Source organism: Pseudonaja textilis, unplaced genomic scaffold, assembly GCF_049901715.1.
Source record: "Pseudonaja textilis isolate UNSWEBS1 unplaced genomic scaffold, rPseTex1.2 PTEXSCF27, whole genome shotgun sequence".
Classification (NCBI taxonomy): Eukaryota; Metazoa; Chordata; class Lepidosauria; order Squamata; family Elapidae; genus Pseudonaja; species Pseudonaja textilis.
Window position 1 is genome coordinate 124,027 of NW_028262878.1, and position 20,974 is coordinate 145,000.

At 55.7% G+C, this 20,974-nt stretch overlaps 3 protein-coding genes across 3 annotated transcripts in view; all 3 read left to right on the plus strand.

The window, feature by feature from the left end:
• DRC11L (dynein regulatory complex subunit 11 like) overlaps window positions 1-683 on the plus strand; it is a 16,507-nt gene extending 15,824 nt beyond the window's left edge. The window contains 1 exon segment of the mRNA XM_087919125.1: window positions 521-683. Within this exon segment, the coding sequence (XP_087775251.1) occupies window positions 521-628 (108 nt within the window). The 3' untranslated portion in view covers window positions 629-683.
• Window positions 684-1,910: 1,227 nt separating this feature from the next.
• Window positions 1,911-10,377, plus strand: ASB10 (ankyrin repeat and SOCS box containing 10). Its single transcript, XM_087919131.1, has 5 exons — window positions 1,911-3,081; window positions 5,184-5,451; window positions 7,955-8,459; window positions 9,833-9,946; window positions 10,036-10,377. The coding sequence occupies exons 1-5, from the start codon at window positions 2,610-2,612 to the stop codon at window positions 10,225-10,227; spliced, it is 1,551 nt and encodes a 516-aa protein (XP_087775257.1). The 5' UTR covers window positions 1,911-2,609; the 3' UTR covers window positions 10,228-10,377.
• Window positions 10,378-11,963: 1,586 nt separating this feature from the next.
• On the plus strand, window positions 11,964-19,228 carry GBX1 (gastrulation brain homeobox 1). The gene is made up of 2 exons (XM_087919132.1): window positions 11,964-12,477; window positions 18,618-19,228. The coding sequence occupies exons 1-2, from the start codon at window positions 11,964-11,966 to the stop codon at window positions 19,226-19,228; spliced, it is 1,125 nt and encodes a 374-aa protein (XP_087775258.1).
• The last annotated feature ends 1,746 nt before the right edge of the window (window positions 19,229-20,974 follow it).

Genomic DNA, 20,974 nt, shown 5'->3' on the forward strand with positions numbered 1-20,974 from the left:
GAGGAGGAAGGAAGAAAGGAGAGGACAATTAGATGTTCCTACGATCAGCTGTTGGGATTCCCTCGCTGTCTTCCTGCTTCGCCCAGGAGGAAGGAAGGAAGGAAGGAAAGAAAGAGAGGAGGAAGGAAGGAAGGAAGGAAGGAAGGAAGGAGAAGAGAGGAAGGAAGTAAGGAGAAGAGGAGGAAGGAAGGAAGGAAGGGGGCAATTTTGCCTTCCCCACACTCCGGAGGCTTTTCTCAAAGGTCAAAACAGGGGGCTCCGGAGGCTGTCCGGAAGCCAGAAAAAGGCCCCGTTTCCGGCCTGGCTAAACTACTGGGAGGCCCGTTAGTTGGCGCCTCTCCCCCCGTGAGCCTCCGCAGGTGCCCTGCACTTCCGTGCACCCCAAACCAGCCCCGTGGGGAGCCCTGGGCGGGGAGGGGAGGGGGATTTGGGGCTTCTCCCGAACGGCCCGGAGTCTTAGCGAGGGGCCCCCGTCCAGCCGCCCGCCGGGTGAAGGTGCCCGTTTGGTGTCTTCCGACAGGACTGGTATGACAAAACGCCGCTGGGCCGAAGGAAGCTGGAGGAGGAAGAGGAGGAGAGGAGCGTCCCGGCGGCTGAAGGCCAGCAGAAGCCGGGGCGGAAGAAGTGAAGGCCCTCCGCCTGGCGACCACGGGGGCACGATTCTGCGGGGGGCGGAGGAGTCGGGTGACGTGAACAAGGAACCCTGGCACCTCCGCCCTGCCTTTGTCCCTTGTGGTGGCTTTGGGGAGGGGAGGGGAGGGGAGGGAGGAGGGGGCTCTTGGGGGAGGGAGTCCCAAAGGCTGATGGCCTCACGGGGCACCTTGAGCCACCCAGACACGTCCGCAAGGAAATGACTAAGCTCAGAGGACGCCAAAGACCCCGCAATCCTTCTCCTCCTCCTCCTCCTCCTCCTCCTCCTCTTCTTCCTCCTTTTCTTCCTCCTCTTCCTCCTTCTCTTCTTCCTCTTCTTCCTCCTTCTCTTCTTCCTCCTCTTCTTTCTCCTCCTCCTTTCTCCTCTTCCTCTTCTTCCTTTTCCTCCTTCCTCCTCCTTTTCTTCTTCCTCCTGCTCTTCCTCCTTCTCTTCTTTCTCCTCTTCTTCCTCCTCCTTCTCTTCCTCCTCCTCTTCCTCCTCCTCTTTGTTCTCCTCTTCCTCCTTCTCTTCTTTCTCTTCTTCCTCCTCCTCTTCCTCCTCTTCTTCCTCCTGCTCTTCCTCCTTCTGTTCTTCCTCCTCTTCGTCCTTCCTCTTCCTCCTCCTGCTCTTCTTTCGCTTCTTCCTCCTCCTCTTCCTCCTCTTTGTTCTCCTCCTCTTCCTTTCTCTTCTTTCTCTTCTCTTCTTCCTCCTTCTCTTCTTCCTCTTTCTCCTACTCCTCTTTCTCTTCTCCTCCTCTTCCTCCTCCTCTTCCTCCTCCTCCTGCTCCTCTTCCTCACCCCAGCGTTTCCCCCTCGTGCCTCGACTCCGAAGCTGCTGAATCTCTTGGCCCTGTCTGGATTTGGCTGAAAGTGTGTGTGGGGGTAGTTTCTTCCCCCAAAAAAAAGGGGAGGGAGGGGGAGGCCAGCCTGCTCATGAAGCCCCACCCAGCTTGTCAGGAGCCCTGGGTGTGTGTGTGTGGGGGGTTGCCTTGGTCCCAAGACCCCGTGGAGCGGCCCCTCTTTTGGGGGAGGAGGAGCCAAGGACCCCCATCAACCTCAGCGGCTACTCGACGGGAGGCCTGGGGCTGGCGGGATGGGGCGGAGGGGGCCTTCGGCAGGACCCGCTTCCCCCTTGCCGGGCTGTGTGTGGGGCAGGACCGAGGCCGCGGGGATCGTCCGGGACGGCGGGGGGAACACCCCGTCGTCCTAGAATCCAACCTCACGCAAACGCCCGCGGTAGAAAGTCAAGGGACCCCGGCGTCCCGGACGTTTCCAAGAGCCAATTTTCATAAATTCGGATTCCACGTGGTGAAAAAAAATCCCCGCCGGAAAAAAACAACAACAACCACAACTTGAGAACTTTGGAAAGGGGAACGTAAAAGCCCAGGCGAACCCAATAGCCCCCTGAAAAGAAAGACGAACGAGGAGCCCCCCCCCAAGAAGAAACCGGCCGGGCTGCCCAAAGATCGCTCGGACGAACGGACGACTCCTTCTGCCTTCAAACCACGATTGAGCGGCACAAGGGATGGGGGTGAACGTGGTTAGCCCCCCTCCCTCTCTCCCTCCTTTCCCCACCCCCCAGGGTGGCTCCGCTTCATAAACCGGAGGGTGAGAGAAACTGCGATGGACGTGTGTCTCTCTCTGCCTGGAAGCGCTTGTGGTTTCCCCGGCTCGCCGCTTGCCGGATCAAGGCACTCGGAGGTCATCTAGCCCAACCCCAGCCTCCCCCAAGCATCAGGCTTTCAGTCCTCCGCCGGAAAGCCGCCAGGGACAAAGCGTCCCGCAAACTTCCGAAAGCGGCGTGTGTGTGTGTGTATGTGTGTGTGTGTGTGTGTGTATGTGTGTGAAAGGGCTTACTGGTTCACCCCGGTTGAGCCGACCCGGCAGCCCAAAATGGCTCCCCCCCTTCCGCATTGTCCCGGCAGAGCCTCACGTTCGAAAGGCGCGCTCCCGCTCGAATCCCCAACCCCCTCGTTCCAATGGCTTGTCCGGAGTCCAGGCTCGGCACGGAAGGCAGGCTCTGCCTCGGCAGCAAAACAGGAATATATTTTGGGCAGCCCCCCCCCCTGACTTCACCGGCAGAGGATCCCGGGACGGCTGCCCAAAACAAGGGGCTATTTAAAGAGGCCGCGTCAGGGTCAAGGAGAGGCTTTGCGCCGGCTGCAGGGCCGCTGTTCCTCCAGGACAGTTGGGCCACGCTTCCCCTTCCTTCCAGGAGTAGCGGGAGGAGGCCGGGCCTGGCTGAGCAGGGCGGGGGGAGAGAGGCCGCCGAAATGGCCAAGACCCTGGAGAACAGGGAGGCCCTGCTAGAGTGCCGGGACCCCGTGGTGCACAACGCCCTCTACACGGGGAACCTGGCGGAGGTGCAGCGCCATTTCTCCGGACGCTCCGCCGTCAACCTCCTCATCCACGCCCAGAGCCAGGACCTCCGCTGGACCAGCCACAAATGGGGTAAGAGAGAAGGGACGGGCGGGGGGACACACACGAGCAGGATGGTTCAGGGTGCTGGCCGAAATGGGCCTTGTTCAACCCCAGTGTCGGATCTCTCCTGCTTTTTTTTGGGGGGGGTTGGACTAGATGACATCCAAGGTCCCTTCCAAGTCTTGTGAAGTCTGTAATCTGGAAATCTCTCCCCACGGCCAACTTGCTGGGGGGGGTGGACCCTTTGGAGGCTTTGATGGAATCGTTCAAAATCAAAATGATTCTTATTCTTATTTATAATAATAATAATAAATATAATATAATATAATAATGATAATGATAATAATGATAAAAATAATAAATATAATAAATACAACAATAATGATAAAAATAATAAATATAATAATAATATAATAATGATAATAATGATAAAATAATAATAAATATAATAATAATATAATGATAATAATGATAAAAATAATAATAAATATAATAATATAATGATAATGATAAAAATAATAAATATAATAAATACAACAATAATGATAAAATAATAATAAATATAATAATAATATAATGATAATAATGATAAAAATAATAAATATAATAATAAATACAATAATGATAAAAATAATAACTAATAATGATGATGATAATAATGTAATGATAATATAATAATGATGATGATAATGATAATATAATGATGATAATATAATAATATAATAATAATATAATAATATAATAATGATAATACATATAATAATGATATAATAATAATAATGTAATGATAATATAATAATGATATAAGAATAATACTAATAATTAATAATAATAATAAATAATAATAATGGTGATGATGTGGTGCGTGACCCCACTTGTAATTGGAGCCGCCTCACTATTTGGAAATCCTGAATGGGATAAGTCTGGAATACCCTGGTTCTACCCAAAGCCTCCGTACCTGGAACAGCTTATATCCTCTGACGCTACCTGAGCGCTTCCCAGGTCCTGGGTTAGGACTCCAGCTGTTGAGCTACCAACCAGCCCCAAAGGCTGTGAATCTCACTAAAGATTTAATTAATAATAATGATAATAATGATGATGATAATAATGATAATAAAAATACTGGCTCTGACTTACCTGGTGACCAAGCACTACAGCCTGGGATCCTCTACCTGACTCTGTGGTTTCTTCCCCAAACCCCAAAAACTTTCACCTGAGACTGTCTACTATGGACCTCACCCCTTTCCTCAGAGGTCTGAAAGGGGCCTGCATAAGCGCACCAACGGGCCCACCGTCCCTGTCCTAGTGTTTCTTTTATTTTTCTTATATGCACCCATTTCATGGATTCATAACCATGTTTATACTTACACCGTCCCTGTCCTACTGCTTCTTTTATTTCTTTTTCTTATATCTAGCCATGGATTCATAACCATGTTTATCCTTCTACCTCTTATCTTGTAATCGCTTGATAAACAAAGAAATAAAGAAAAATAAACCAATAAAAATAACAAAATCAATCAACCCCCCCACCCAACCGCTGTCCATCTCGGCCCGGATTGATGTCCTGGGAAATAGGCGGGGTGGGGGGTGGGGGGCTCTCCAAGGAATCCACCTTTGGCCGCCCGGGGAGGCTTCCCTCCCCTCCCCTCCTCCCCGCCGGCCCAGGCCAGGTGCCCCCTCCCCACCGGAGCGAAGGGCCACGGCCGCGGGTGGGTGGTGGGGAAAGAAAGAGGCGCGCGCCCCATGGAGCGCATCTAGACGCGCAGAGGGCCGCGCGGGGAGGGGCGCAGGCCCTGTTTGGCCGGCCAGGGCGCCCCCCCCTCCCGTTCTCGGCTGCCTGGCGGCGTGGAACCCCCCCCCACAACAGCGTCTTGGACACCCCCATCCACTCCCACGCGTGGGCAACAGGATCGCTCCAGCGCGGCCCCCTCTCCATAGATCCGATGCGTAAAAAGGGGAGAGGGGGGCGCGCACTCTCCATTTTTACGCATCGGATCTATGGAGAGGGGGGCGCGGGCCGGGAGGGAGGGAGAGCGCGGAGTGGGGGGGAGTGGGCGGGGGCAGCTTTGGAAGGGACCCTCCGAGGTCATCTAGGCCAACCTCCCCTCCTCCGCTCTCCCCCCCACCCGCAGGAGTCTGGTCGCTGACCTACGAGCAGGAGCCGACCACGCCGCTCCACATCACGGCCAGCCGGGGCTACCTGGAGTGCCTGCGCCACCTGCTCTCGCGCGGCGCCCGGGTGGATCTGGCGCCCGGCGGGCAGACGGCCCTGCACGCGGCTTGCGCGGCCGGGGCCGCCGACTGCGCCCGCCTCCTCCTCGCCTTCGGCGCTGACCCCGGGGCCGTCTCCGAAGGCGGCTGCCAGCCCCTCCACCTCTGCCGGAGCCCCGGCTCGAGCGAGTGAGTAAAGCGAGGAGCGGCTCCTCCCGGTTGCAAAGCCCCTCGGAGGAGGCGCCCTGGCGCGGAGGTGGGACGGGGCGGGTTTTTGGGGGCGTGGAAGGCGCCGCCCGTGAGGTTCCCCCTCGCCTTTTGGGCCTGCTTGAAACCCAAGGACGCAGAAAAAAAAAAGGCGCAGGCGGATCCAATGGATCCGTGGGCCCCCCCAAATCCTGCGCGGATCCCCTTTTTGGGGGGTGGGATCAGGCTTCTCCCAGGGGCCGGCGCTTGGCGAGCCTGAGAGAGGCGCAAGAGCGATCCAAAGGGAAGGGGTGGGGCCGGCGCAAGCGATGCAACCCACTCCCGTGTTTCCTGGAAAGTGTTTTTGGGGGGGCAAGAAATGGCCGGAGGCCGCGAGGGGGAGCTGTCCCAGGGCTCTCGTCCAGCCCCCCAAATCCTCCAGCCGGTCCTGGTGTCCGAATGGGACAAATGGCCACAAATGACGACAATGATGATGATAATGACAACAATAACAATAATAGCAATAATAACAATAATAATGATAATAGTAATAATAATCGCAATAACAATAGCAATAATAATAATAATACCAATAATTATTATGATAATTATGATAATTATGATAATATAATGATAATAATGATAATAACAATAACAATAATAACAATACCAACAATAACGAAGATAATTATGATAATGATAATAATCACAACAATAACAATAGCAATAATGATAATAATAGCAATAGCAATAATAACAATAACAATATCAATAATAATAATAACACTAACAATACTAATAATACTAATACTAATACTAATAAAATAATACTATAATAGCAATAATAATGATAATAGCAATAGCAATAGCAATACTAACACTAACAGTAACAATACTAATAATACTAATAAAATAATACAATAATAATAATAATAATAATATGATAACGATAACAATGATAATAATGATAATAACAATAACAATAATAGCAATACCAACAATAACAATAACGAAGATAATTATGATAATGATAATAATCACAATAACAATAGCAATAATGATAATAGCAATAGCAATAATGATAACAATAGCAATAATAACACTAACAATACTAATAATACTAATACTAATACTAATAAAATAATACTATAATAGCAATAATAATGATAATAGCAATAGCAATAATAATACTAACAGTAACAGTAACAATACTAATAATACTAATAAAATAATACAATAATAATAATAATAATAATAATAATAATAATAATAATAATAATATGATAACGATAACAATGGTAATAATGATAATAATGATGATGATAATAATAACACCAATAATAATAACAATAACAATAATCATAACACCAATAATAACACTAACAATACTAATACAAATAATAACACTAACAATACTAATAATACTAATACTACTAATAATAATAATACGATGATAATGATGATGATAATGACAATAATAACGATAACAACAACAACAACAACAATAATAATAATAATAATAATAATAATAGTAATAGTAATAATAATAATAATAATAAACAACTCGCCAAGGGACCATTCTCTGCAGGCCAATGGAACAATTCCAACGTAATTATGAAAAAAAAATTCTGGACCAAAATAATTCAAGACATTGAACATAGTCCATTCGGTCTGGACCTAACTTTTGGGTCAGCATCGCAGGGATAGGATCGATCCCCAACGGCCTCCTAGGCCTCCTAGTCTTTTTATTTCTCATCTCGATGTAAAAATGTCACGATTGAAAATCAGGAAAATAACAACCACAACCTAGAATCCATTTGTGTCCTTCGCCTTTCATTCCGTCCCTCCTCCTCCTCCTCCTCCTTTGGCCTTTCATGATGTTTTTGATCCTGTCTTTGGATAGGGCGCAACTCCGGTCGCGCAGGGAGTTTAGTTGGCGAGCTGGCTCGGCCTTTTTTCCCTTCGCTTTGGGAAGGGAGGAGAAACGACGGCGCGCAAGAATTGAGCGCGGCTTCTCTCCGGCCTTTTCCCCTCTGCACCCCCGAACCCCGAAGTTCCTCCTTGCCCACCCACCCACTCTCTCTCGGTGCAGAGTAGCGGGCAAGCCCTAAGGGCCCGGATCCACACGCTATCCTGTGCTCCGGGCCGAGGGTTAGGCAGAGAACGAGGTGGGAGCGCTGCGTAAAAATGGGCGCGCAGCGTCGCCTTTAGGAGGCGGGGTGGGTGGGAGAAAGGGGGTCTGGTCTCCCCCCTTTTGGATGACCGCCCCCCCCAAATCCAGAGGAGACCCCATTCTTCCATCCACTCCAAAGAGTCCCCGCGCAGGAGGTGCGCAAGAGCTCTCCAAGGTCACCAACTCCAAGAATCCGGGGAGACGCGCCTTTCCTTGCGCGGGGGCGGGGAGGAAAGAAAGCGGGCAGGGGGATCCCCAGAGCCAGGGGATGGGGCTCCAGGTTTTTTTGGGGGGACGGGCTCGGCGTGACCTCCTTTCCGGCCTGTTTTGCAGGTGCGCCCGCCTTCTGCTGCGCCACGGGGCCCCGGTGAATTGCGCGTCGGAGGAAGAAGGCGACACGCCGCTCCACGTGGCGGCTCGCCTGGGTTTGCCCGAGCATTTGCGCCTCTTCCTGAGCCACGGCGCGGATCTGGAGGCCCGAAACGCCGAAGGGGAGACCCCGCTCCTCGCCGCCTGCGCCCTGCCGCACTCCGCGCAGGCGGCGGCGCCTTACTACGAGGTGTGCAAGGAGCTGGTGGAAGCCGGCGCCCGGGTCAACGCCGCCGACCGCGACCTCCAGCGCCCGTTGCACCAGGCTTGCAAGCAAGGCAACCCACGCGTGGTGGCGCTGCTCCTTGCCCACGGCGCCCGCGTCAACGTCATGAGCTACAGCGGCAACACGGCGCTCCACAACGCCCTCCAGGGGGCGCCCTATCGCCTGGAGCACCGGCCGGAGCTGGCCGTGCGCCACCTGCTCAACCAGGGCGCCGTGCGCGTCTGGCCCGGGGCGCTGCTCAAGGTGCGGGGACACCCCCCCACGCGAGACCAGGGGGCGCCTCGCCTCCCCCTCCCCAAAAAAGCCTCCCGGAGACGAGAGAGAGAGAGAGAGAGAGGCGCGCGCGCGGGGGTCTCCAACTCCCCTCCCCTCTTTCCTCCCCCTCCCCCACCACGGAGGGGGGAGTCGGGTGGGGACTGCAAAGGGGCCGTGGGGAGTCCCACGCCACGCGGGGTGGGTGGGGTTGCGCGGGTAAGAGCGAGGCAAAGCGAGCCAAGGAGGCTGCCGCGCTGGAAAAGGCCCATTTTGGCGCAGAGAGAAGGCGGGCAGGCCTAACAGAAGGGGAAGGGACCTTGGAGGTCATCTAGTCCAACCCTCCGGCCCCCTCTCCAAGCAGATCGTGGGAAAACATCCGAACAAAGCTGAATCCCATATATATGTATATGTATGTATGTATGTATCACACACACACACACACACACACATATATATATATATATATATACACACATACCATTTCTATATACCATATATATATATACCATATATATATATATATATATATACCATTCTATATACCATCCATATACACACACACACACACACACACACATATATATATATATACACATACCATTTCTATATACCATACACACACACACACACACACACACACACACACACACACACACACACACACACCATTCTATATACCATCCATAGATAGATCGATAGATCGATCGATAGATAGATATACACACACCATATAGATATAGATATATAGATATATATATCCCATTTCTGACCGTCCCCGGGCTCCAGCTGGGCGGCGCAGGAACAGTCCAGAGGGGCCAACTTTGGGCTTGCCCGCCCAGCTGCCTTCGCAATCTTTAGTCGCGCAGCTGCCAACGCCGGGATCGGGCCTTAGGATCGGGGCTAAGGAAAGGAGCGGTTCGTGGCAGGCTTGGCCGCGCGCCCTAGAAAGAAAGGGAAACGGTCTGCGCCCCTCCTCGCCCGTCTCCCCTCCCCCCCGGATTCTCCTAAACTTCCCGGGTTCGAGCCTCGCTGGGCTCAGGGTGAGAGGATCGGGCGCGATCCGGGGGGTCAGGATTCCCAACCCGGGCAAGGCCGCGCTCCTTCCTGCCTGCACCTCCATCCCCCGATCCCCAGGATCCCGAGAGATCCCCCCTCCTCTCCTCCCCCCGTCCCTGAGCCAAGCCATTGGCGCATCTTTGCGCTCTTCCCCAACCTGGAGCGCCCCTCTCCACGTGGGGGGCGGGGTTGGACCCTTCCCACGGGATTGGGGGGGTCCGAGGCGGCCCACCTGCCTGCGCTCCACACTAACCCCCATCCACACACCCCCCACACCCCGCTTTCTCTCCCTCCCCATCCCGCAGGTGCTGCGCCACTGCTGCGCGTCCCCTCGGGCGCTGGAAGCCCTGCTCAACTGCTACACGCGAGTCCCCGTCACCGAGGCCTGGGAGGAGGCAGTCCCGGAAGAGCTGGCGCAGGTGAGGCGGCGCAGGTGAGGCGGTGTGGGTGGGTGGGTGTTGCGTGTCCCGTTCTGACGACCCCTCCTCTCCCCGTTCCTTCTCCGCAGCGCCACCCGCGCTTCTTCCGCTCCCTCTTCGCCCTGGGCCGGAGCCCGCGCAGCTTGCAGCACCTGGCCAGGTGCGCCCTTCGCACCTGCCTGGAAGAAGAAGGCCGCCTCCTCGGGGCCCTGCCTCACCTGCGCCTCCCGCCGGCCTTACACGACTTCGTCCTGCTCCGCTTCGAGGACGTCCTGTACTAGACACTCGCACCCCCCACCCCCACTCCTCCCCCACCCCCATCTCCGCCCCCAGGGATGCTCGGGAGGGGGAGGCTGCCTGGACAGGTACAGGTACGGACAGGTACGGCAGCTCTCCCCCTCCTCCCGATTCCATGGAGGACACCCACCGGCGCCGGGGTGGGTGGGTTTCTCCTCCGTGACCCCCTCCCCCAAACCTCCCCCTCCCCTCTTTCGCTCTCTTCTCCCCCCTCCCCCAAAGCCCCCTCTTTCGCTCTCTTCTCCCCCCGTCACTTTTCTCTCTCTTTTGTTTCCACCTGTCCTGCGCGTGTAATAAAGAGTTTTTCCTCCCATTTTTCTCTCCGGGTGCGTGCGTGTGTGTGTGTGTGCGTGTGTCCCGTCTTCTCCTCCATCCAGGACGAGACGCGAGGGAGGGGTAGGGGACAGCCCTGATGGGGGGCAGATTCCCAGACAAGCGGACCCTCGGCACAGAGGTCCCCACCAGGGGGCGCTGGGAGTCAGACCTTATTTTTTTGGGGGGGGAGCGGCAGCAGCGGGCGGATCAAAGGATGGGAAGAGGGGGAGAAGCCTCTGGCGCATCTCCTGCCCCCGGGGGCTTTTTGGACAGGGGAGGGGCTTCCCTGGACAGGGAGGGAGGGTGGGGGTCGCTCTCTTCCAAAAAGGGGAGACGAGACCCCCTTTCGCCCCCGCTTTCCCCTTCCGATCAAAGCCCGGACGAACGGGCTCGCTCCCCCCCAAGAGGCCTGTCCAAGCCACAGGTGCGCGGTCTCCCTCCCTCCGGCTGCGCCCAGGTGGACCGAGCCGGCCAGGTGAGCAGCTTCCCGCCCCGCCCCCCCAAAAATAAGGTCTGATTTCCCAGCGTCAAATGGGGGGTGGGAGGGGAGAGGGAGGGGGGACGGAGGGCGCTTGGAGGAGGGGGCCTCCCTCCCGTTTCTTCCTCCCCTCCGCTTCGGCCAGATGGACCGGGGGAACCGAACCAGCCCGGGAGAGGTCTTCCCTCCCTCCCCCCCAAAAAAAGGGACATCCCTGCTTGGCATGCGGAAGAAAACCCGCGTGGGTCAGCCACGGGGAGGGGGAGGAAGGGGGAAAGGAGACCTCCCAGGTCCCAGGGAGTCGATGGGTGGGAACGAGTCCCGGGTCTAAGGGACCCCCTCCCTCTCCTCCCCTCCCCTCCCCCCCAAGCTGGTCCCCGCCCAGCCGGACAAAAGTCCCCTTTGTGGCTGCCCGCCCCCCCGTTCCTTGGCACTCATCAATCACCCGTCCTAATGGCTGAGGAGGATGGGGGAGGGCAGCGCTTCCCAGGGGGAGGGAGGGGAGGGAGAGGGGGGTCCCCCTTCCAGTGGGAACCCTCCGCTGAGCCCTGGCCCTCTCCTTGCGGGGGAGGGAGGCACTGGAGCGGAATTTGAGGAAGATGGATGAGCGCCGAGGAGGAGGGAGGCAGGCAGGGCGACACCCCTCCTCCCCTCCCCTTCCCTTCCCCTCCCCTCCCCTTGCCATCTCCCTCCCCTCCCTCCCTCGCCCACCTCTTCTCTCGCCAGACAGCGGGAGGAACGGAGGCAGCGGCGGCGGCTCCGTCGAGGCGGGGAAAGGCAAGGCAAGCGCGCCCGGGGCTTGGCGCCCGGGCTCCCTCGAGGGAATCTGGCGGGCCCTTGAGGACCGGCGAGGGGGGGTGGCTGGAGCCGGGGTGGGTGGGGTGGGACGGGGCAGGGACGGGGGTGGGGGGGTGTCACACTCCCGCCATGCAGAGGCCAAGCCCCGGCCAAGGGGCCGCCGCTTTCTCCATCGACTCCCTCATCGGGCATTCGCCCTCGCCGGCCCCGCGCTCCGGCCCACTGCTCTACACCGGCTACCCGATGTTCATGCCTTACCGGCCGCTGGTGCTGCCCCACGGGCCCCTGCAAGCCGCCGCCGCCGCTTTGCCCCCGTTGGCTCCCTTGGCTTCCTTCGCCGGACGTCTGGGCAACTCCTTCTGCGCCAGCCTCGGCCAAGCCGGGGTCCCGTCCATGGTGGCGCTCACCACCGCTTTGCCCAGTTTCGGGGAGCCCCCCGACGGCTTCTACCCGGCTCAGGAGATGCCCGGGGCCGGGAGGAGCAGCGCTGAGACCCCCGCCGCTTCCTGCCACCGACGACGTCCCCCCGGGGCCGAAGACCTGGAAAGAGGCCAGCCGTCCCCCGCCGCCGGCGCTGGCCGGGAGGACAAAGGAGCGCAGGACCCCACGCTCCACTTCCAGGATGCCTTTGCCGGACTGGCAGGTGGGTGCCACGGGGTGGGGGGGTGGGCTGGATGACCTCCAAGGTGCCTTCCTTCCATTCACCTGTAAAGGGCAGGGGGGGGAGAGACGGGTGCCTCGGGGGTGGGTGGCTGGAGGTTTGGGCTGGATGACCTCCCAGGTCCCTTCCGACTCGATTCACCTGTAAAGGCCAGGAGGGGTCGGGGGAGGGAGACCCTCTGGCCGGCCGAGGCCAGCCAGGAAGTTTTTCGGGCGGAGGGGAAGTTTGCCTACAGCCCCGGTCACTGTGGGGAGAAGGGAGGGGTCAAGAGTGGTGGGGGAGGGAGAGAGAGAGAGAGAGACAGAGACCCGAACCCGGGTCCCGGGGTGGAAGAGGCCATCAGCGACCCTCCTGCCCAGCAGGCATCCCGGAAAAGGAAAGGGAAGGGAAAAAGGAAAGGAAAGGAAGGGAGGGAAGGAAGGAAGGAAAGAAGGAAGGAAGGAAGGAAGGAAGGAAGGAAGGAAGGAAGGAAGGAAGGAAGGAAGGAAGGAAAGAAAGAGAGAGAATGGGAGGAAGGATCGAAGGAAGGAAGGATGAAGGAACGAAGGAAGGAAGGAAAGAAAGATAGAGAATGGGAGGGAGGATCGAAGGAAGGAAGGATGAAGGAAAGAAAGAAAAAGAGAGAGAATGGGAGGGAGGATTGAAGGAAGGAAGGATGAAGGAACGAAGGAAGGAAAGAAAGAGAGAGAATGGGAGGAAGGATCGAAGGAAGGAAGGATGAAGGAAAGAAAGAAAGAGAGAATGGGAGGGAGGATTGAAGGAAGGAAGGATGAAGGAAAGAAAGAAAGAGAGAATGGGAGGGAGGATTGAAGGAAGGAAGGATGAAGGAAGAAAAGAAGGAAGGAAGGAAGAAAGAAAGAAAAGGAAGGAAGGGAAGGAAGGAAGGAAGGAAGAAATAAAGGAAGAAAAGGAAGGGAGGAAGGAATAAAGGAAGAAAAGGAAGGAAAGGATGGAAGGAAGGAAGGAAAGAAAGAAAGAACGAACCCCTCTCCCCGCGCCTCCTTCGCAGCTTTTGGCCCCAACTCTCCCCCGGTTGCCTCCTTGTGTCCCGTGCAAACCCGCTTGCGCGCTCCGCTCTCTTTCCCGAAGGATGCGCAACCTCACTCCGGTGCGCGCGGAAAGCTCGTCGCGGCGGAGCCCTCCACTCTCCGGGCGGCCGCTCCGCTCAGGCGGGGACGGAGCCTCGGTCCCATCGGAGCGGCCGAGCCCCACGCGCGAACCAAACCGGGACGCGCGCGGGGTCCGATTGGAGCAGCACCGCCAACCCCAGAGAACGGAGAGCAGCTTTCATCAAGAGTCGGAAGGGACCTTGGAGGTTATCTAGGCCAACCCTCACGTCACCCGACAGTCGGGGGGTGCGCGCGCGCGAGCGCGGGAAGGGAACCGACGGGTTGCGCAAAAAAAGAGGCGCGCGCGGGTTTCTCCTCCGGGTCCGCCCGGCCCAGAGACGGTTCCGACTCCCCTGTGGGAAGGTGTCGGCGGCAGGGGCGGTTTTTGTGCTTTTCGGGGGGAACACCGGTGGGAACACGGCCCACGTTGGCCAAGGCAGGTGCCTATATATATATATTGTGTGTGCGCAGTGTGTGTGTGTGTGTGTGTGTGTGTGTGTGTGTGGTATAGTTGTGCTTTTAAAGTTGTAATGACGTGGGAAAATACCCGAACAAAGCTGAATACCATACATGTAAGTAAGTACCCGCAAAACAATTAAGAAAACAAATATATATCTACATCTACATATCTCTCTCTCTCTCTCTCTCTCTCTCTCTTACTATCATCTATCTATCTTACTATCTATCTATCTATCTATCTATCTATCTATCTATCTATCTATCTATCTATCACACACACACACATATACATATTATTAAAAATATTATTATTAGGGTGTATAATTCTATCTATCTATCTATCTATCTATCTATCTATCTATCTATCTATCATCTATCTATCTATCTATCTATCTATCTATCTATCTATCTATCTATCCATCCATCCATCCACACAGACACCCATATACATATTATTAAAAATATTATTATTAGGGTGTATAATACTATCTTTCATCTATCTATCTATCTATCTATCTATCTATCTATCTATCTATCTATCTATCTATCTATCTATCTATCCACACACATACATATTATTAAAAAATTATTATAAGGGTGTATAATACTATCTATCTATCTATCTATCTATCTATCTATCTATCTATCTATCTATCTATCTATCTATCTATCTATCTATCTATATCTCTATCTATACATACACACACATATACATATTATTAAAAATATTATTATTAGGGTGTATAATTCTATCTATCTATCTATCTATCTATCTATCTATCTATCTATCTATCTATCTATCTATCTATCTATGTCTGATTTTTTGGGGGGTGCGCGCAGCAAGACGGGCCTCCTTTTGCCTTGTCTTACCTTGACTTCCAGCTCCGGAGCCCCTGGGAGCTTCATCCCTGGAGGCTTTCCAAGAAGAGATCGGACTGCCACGAGGTCCGAACCGGTGTATCTCCTGCTTGGGTGGGGGTGGGGTGGGGGTTGGACTGGATGACCTCCCAGCTCCCTTCGGACTCGATTCACCTGTATAAAGGCCAGATCCGCGGGTTTTTTTTTTGTTTTTTTTCTCTCGGAAGGAGAGAAAGAGGCCGTCCGGCGACAAGGCGGAGCCCAAACCCCTCGACCCCAACCTAAGGAGATCTGGAGGCGGCGCAACTCTCGAGTAAATCTGATCAAGGCGCCCGGTGGGGCTTTGGATTCGGATCCGGTGGGCAAAAGAGCTCCCGGTATGGAAGGATACTTTTGGGGGAAAGGGGGAAGGAAGCCGCGTCCCTTCCTTCCCCCCCTTCAGCCCCCCCTACCCCACCCCCCGTTTGCCCCACTTGTAGCTCCCCGTGACCCGTGCAAGAGGATCCTAAGGCGCAGACACGCAATGCACACTGAATAGATATGAGCGAGGAAGCCGCCCGGGAATTTCTATCGGCCCCTCATTGCAGGGACTTAGGGGCGGGGGGACATTCATCCTACCCCACAGCCCCCCATTTGGGGGCTTCTCAGCAGTGAGGCCCGGGGCTCCAGGCCGGCAGGCCCCTCCGCTCCTTAGCCTGGCCGGCCGTGATCGTCGGGACAAAAAGGCCTGGAGGTCCCATGAAAGGCTGCCACAGGGGGTTCTGCGCCATTTGGACCTACTGGAAGGGACCAGGGATCGGGTGCGCGCGCGCGCACGCGTGTGTGTGTGTGTGTGTGTGTGTGTGTGTGTGTGTGAAGTGTGTGTGTGTGTGTGTGTGTGGACTGTGTGTGTGGAGTGTGTGTGTGTGTGTCAGCTACCGCGCGGCCTTGGGGGGAGAGAGAACCCGACGGACCGCCACTTCTCCAAGTCTCCCAGCCCCAGAAGGCTGGGGAGACTGCAGCCTCCATCATCCCCAGCCCAGTGGGTGGGGCGGGGGAGCTCAGCTCGCCAAGAAGGGCGCTGCCTGCTACCACCAGGTTCGGAAGAGCCCTCCCCCCGGGCCCATCCCTTCCTTCCTTCCTTCCTTCCTTCCTTCCTCTCTCTCTTTCCTTCCTTCCTTTTATCCTTCCTTCCTTCCTTCGATCCTCCCATTCTCTCTCCTTCCTTCCTTCCTCCTCCCTCTTCCTTCCTTCCTCTCTCTCTTTCCTTCCTTCCTTCCTTCCTTCCTTCCTTCCTTCCTTCCTTCCTTCCTTCCTTTTATCCTTCCTTCCTTCCTTCCTTCGATCCTCCCATTCTCTCTCTCTTTCTTTCTTTCCTTCCTTCCTTCGATCCTCCCATTCTCTCTCTTTGTTTCTTTCTTTCTTTCTTTCCTTCCTTCCTTCCTTCTCTCTCTCTTTCCTTCCTTCCTTCCTTCCTTCGATCCTCCCATTCTCTCTCCTTCCTTCCTTCCTTCCTCCCTCCCTTCCTTCCTTCCTCTCTCTCTTTCCTTCCTTCCTTCCTTCCTTCCTTCCTTCCTTCCTTCCTTCCTTCCTTCCTTTTATCCTTCCTTCCTTCCTTCGATCCTCCCATTCTCTCTCATTCTTTCTTTCCTTCCTTCCTTCGATCCTCCCATTCTCTCTCCTTCCTTCCTTCCTTCCTTCCTTCCTTTTATCCTTCCTTCCTTCCTTCGATCCTCCCATTCTCTTTCTTTCTTTCCTTCCTTCCTTCGATCCTCCCATTCTCTCTCCTTCCTTCCTTCCTTCCTTCCTTCCTTCCTTCCTTCCTTCCTTCCTTCCTTCCTTCCTTCGATCCTCCCATTCTCTTTCTTTCTTTCCTTCCTTCCTTCGATCCTCCCATTCTCTCTCCTTCCTTCCTTCCTTCCTTCCTTCCTTCCTTCCTTCCTTCCTTCCTTCCTTCCTTCCTTCCTTCCTTCCTTCCTTCCTTTTATCCTTCCTTCCTTCCTTCGATCCTCCCATTCTCTCTCTTTCTTTCTTTCCTTCCTTCCTTCCTCCCTCCCTTCCTTCCTTCCTTGGGGCGGCTCATCCCACAGGCTGCACGGGAGGAGAGAGAATCGCGCTGCGCCCTTCCTCGCCCGGGGGCCCGTTGGGGAGGGGTCGGGGGTGCGGATTAACGACGTTCGGGGAACCTTATCCAGGAAAGGCAAAGTCAACCCCAAAACCATCCGTAGCCCAGAGGGAGGCAACCAGCCACCGTTGAGGTGTGTGTGTGTGTGTGTGTGTGGCTGGTGGATTGAGATCCACCCCCCACCCCTGGCCGAATTTAGGAGCCCCCCGCAGGAGTCCCGCGAAGGAAGCCGGGTTTCCCCCCTCCGTTTTATTTGGGCAGTCCAGAGGTGCAAAAAAAAAATCAAACCAAAACAAACAAACAAAAAGCACTCTGCACATGCCCAGAGACCCATGGACATTCTGGCTTCTTCTCGCTTTCTGGGGGCGGGGAAGGAGGACCGGGCCAGAGAGGTCAGCGGGCCGGGACAGAAGCCCGGACTTCCCTGCCTCGCAGACGCCTCTATGCGGTTCCGTCCAGCGGGGAGGAGGAGGGGGCGTTTGGATGACCTCTGGAGGTCTCGGGCCCGCGGGCTGACCATTGCAAAGGATGGGATCCATCCATCCTCCCTCCCTCCCGCAGGAGACGGGACTGGGAACGGGAGGGGAGGGGGGGAGGCTTCCATTATAACGAGTCTCCCACGACGGCGGAGAGGGGTGGGGTGGGGAAGGTCATCTGTCCGGCCACCTTACCCTGAGAAAGGGCAGGGACTCAGGCGTCCCTGCCATTGCCTCCCCGGGAAGACATCCCCCAAACACACATAACCCCAGGCAGGAGTGGAAGGTGGGAGCACTGCGTGTGCGTGCGTGCGTGCGTGCGTGTGTGTGTGTGTGTGTGTGTCTCAGGTCGGGTTTGACCGTGGGCGCGCGTGGCGGGGTTCCGACTGGACAGGACGGTCCCTCTCTGTGGGGAGAGGTGTCCCCTCTTCTCCTCCCCTCGTTCCCTCCCCGCATTCTCTCTTTCTCTCTCGTCCCTTCCACTAATTAGACATCTCTCTCTGTCTGTCTCTCTTTCTCACTCACTCACTCTTTCCTTCCCCTTCCACTAATCAGATTCGTCTTTCTCTCTCTCTCTGTCTGTCTCTCTCTGTCTGTCTTTCCATCTCTCTCCTTCCATCCTCTTCCACTAATCAGATTCGTCTCTTTCTCTCTCTCTCACTCTGTCTCTCTCTCTCTCTATTTCCCTCTCTTTCTCTCTCCTTCCTTCCTCTTCCACTAATCAGATTCCTCTGTCAGTCTTTCTGTCTCTCTCTCTCTTCTTCTACTAATCAGATTCCTTTCTCTGTCTCTTTCTCTCTCTCTCTCTCTTCTCTCTCTCTCTCTCTTTTTTCCTTCCTGTCTGTCTCTTTCTCTCTCCTTCCTTCCTCTTCCACTAACCAGATTCCTCTCTCTGTCTGTCTGTCTGTCTCTTTCTCTCTCTCTCACTCTTTCCTTCCTGTCTGTCTCTTTCTCTCTCTCCTTCCTTCCCTTCCACTAACCAGATTCCTCTCTCTCTTTCTCTGTCTGTCTGTCTGTCTCTTTCTCTCTCCTTCCTCTTCCACTAATCAGATTCTCTCTCTCTCTCTCTCTCTGTCTCTCTCTCTCTCCCCCTCTCTCTCTCTCCCCCTCTCGCAGACGGCAAGGGCGCCTACAGCTCGGACGAGGAGAAGGCGGACGAGCGGGCGGGTGAGGCCGGCTGCTGCGCCAGCGAGCCGGACAGCTCGGCAGAGGCGGACAGCGAAGAGGAGCCCTTCCTGGATGGGGTCGGAGGCGTCGGAGGCGGCCCGCTGCCCTCCAAGGGCAAGGCCAAGCGGAGGGTGGGTGAGCAGGTGGCGGCTCCGGCAGCATCCGCTCCTACTCCCGCTTCTTCCTCTTCTTCATCCTCTTCTTCCTCCTCCTCCTCTTCCTCCTCCTCCGGGGGCCCCGGGCCTAAGAGCCGCCGTCGCCGGACGGCCTTCACCAGCGAGCAGCTGTTGGAGCTGGAGAAGGAATTCCACTGCAAGAAGTACCTGAGCTTGACCGAGCGCTCCCAGATCGCGCATGCACTCAAGCTGAGCGAGGTCCAGGTCAAGATCTGGTTCCAGAACCGACGGGCCAAGTGGAAGCGCATCAAAGCCGGCAACGTCAGCGGACGCTCCGGGGAGCCCGTCCGGAACCCCAAGATCGTCGTGCCCATCCCGGTCCACGTCAACCGCTTCGCCGTCCGGAGCCAGCACCAGCAGCTGGAGCAGGCCCAGCGGCCCTGAAGTGGGGGGAGAGAGCCCTCCCCTCCACATCTGTACAGCCCCCACCCTCCCTCCCCTCCCTCGCTTATTTATTCGTGTAAAGTCTGTACAGAAGGGCGGCCCCTCCTCCCTCACCCCAAGACCCCTCCCTTCTGTCAATGAGCCCTCTCCCTCCCTCCCAAGACCCCTCCCTTCTGTCAATGAGCCCCCCTCCCAAGACCCCTCCCTTCTGTCAATGAGCCCCCTCACCCCCAAGACCCCTCCCTTCTGTCAATGAGGCCCCCTCCTCCCTCCCCAAGACCCCTCTCCTGAATCAGCCCCTCCCCTCTCCCCAAGACCCCTCCTTGTCAATGAGCCCCCCTCCCAAGACCCCCTCCCCTTCTGTCAATGAGCCCCCCTCCCTCCCAAGACCCTCCCTTCTGTCAATGAGCCCCCTCCCCTCAAGACCCCTCCCTCCTGTCAATGAGCCCCCTCCCCCTCAAGACCCCTCCTTCTGTCAATGAGCCCCCTCCCCTCAAGACCCCTCCTCCTGTCAATGAGCCCCCCTCCCCTCAAGACCCCTCCCTTCTGTCAATGAGCCCCCCCCCCCTCAAGACCCCTCCTTCTGTCAATGAGCCCCCCTCCCCTCAAGACCCCTCCCTTCTGTCAATGAGCCCCCTCCCCCTCAAGACCCCTCCCTTCTGTCAATGAGCCCCCCTCCCCCTCAAGACCCCTCCCTCCTGTCACGAGCCCCCTCCCCTCAAGACCCCTCCTTCTGTCAATGAGCCCCCCTCCCCCCTCAAGACCCCTCCCTTCTGTCAATGAGCCCCCTCCCTCCCAAGACCCTTCCCTTCTGTAAATGAGCCCCCCACCAGCCACGCCCGCCCCCTGTCCACCCCGCCCCGTCTCTGTTCCGTGCAGAATCGTGGATTGGATCAATAAATCTTATTTTGTATGCACCTGACAGCCCCCCTGAGTGCTCGACTTCCCAACCGCGGCGGTGTGTGTGTGTGTGTGTGTTGCCGGGGAAGAATTTGGGGTGCAAGGTCCTCCGCCCGCCCTCCCCAGCCGGAAAAGGCTCCCCAGCTCCACAGCTCGGATTCGGAGCACTTGCCACCACCACCCCGGTGTGTGTGTGTGTGTGTGGGGGGAAGGGGGTGATCGGAGTGGAGGGGGAGGGAGGGGGAGAAAATGGCTTCCCCCTCCCTCCCTCCGGCTGACTTTCCAAGCAGGGCAGTCCCGGACCTCTTTCTTGCAGGGGTTCAAGCCCCCGTTGGGGAGGTGGGGGGGGGGCAGGGAGTGGGGTCCTTGGAGCCGCCCCTCCCTCGTAGCCCCACACATCCCATCCACCCCTCCGAGGGAGACCCTCCCCCCCTTTCCATTCTGCAGAGCGAGTTTTGCTCAGCGGCAGCACCAAGCGGAGGTCTGGACAGCCCCCCGCCCCCCAAAAGAGCAGAGAAGAAAGGAGAGAGAAGAAAGGAGAGAGAAGAAAGGAGAGAGAAGAAGAGGGACAGAAAGGAGAAGAGAAAGAAGAGAGAAGAAAGCAGAGGAGAAAGAAGAGGAGGAAGGAGAGAGAGAAGACAGGAGGAAGAGAGAGAAGGAGAGGAGAAAGAAGAGAGGAGAAAAGAGAGAGAAGAGAGGAGAAAGAGGGAGAGAGAAGAAAGGAAGAAGAGGGAGAGAGGGAAGAAAGGAGGGAGAGAAGAAAGGAGAGAGAGAAGGAAGAAGAAAGGAGGGAGGAGAAAGGAGAAGACAGGAGAGAGAGAAGAAAGGAGCGAGAGAAGAAAAGAG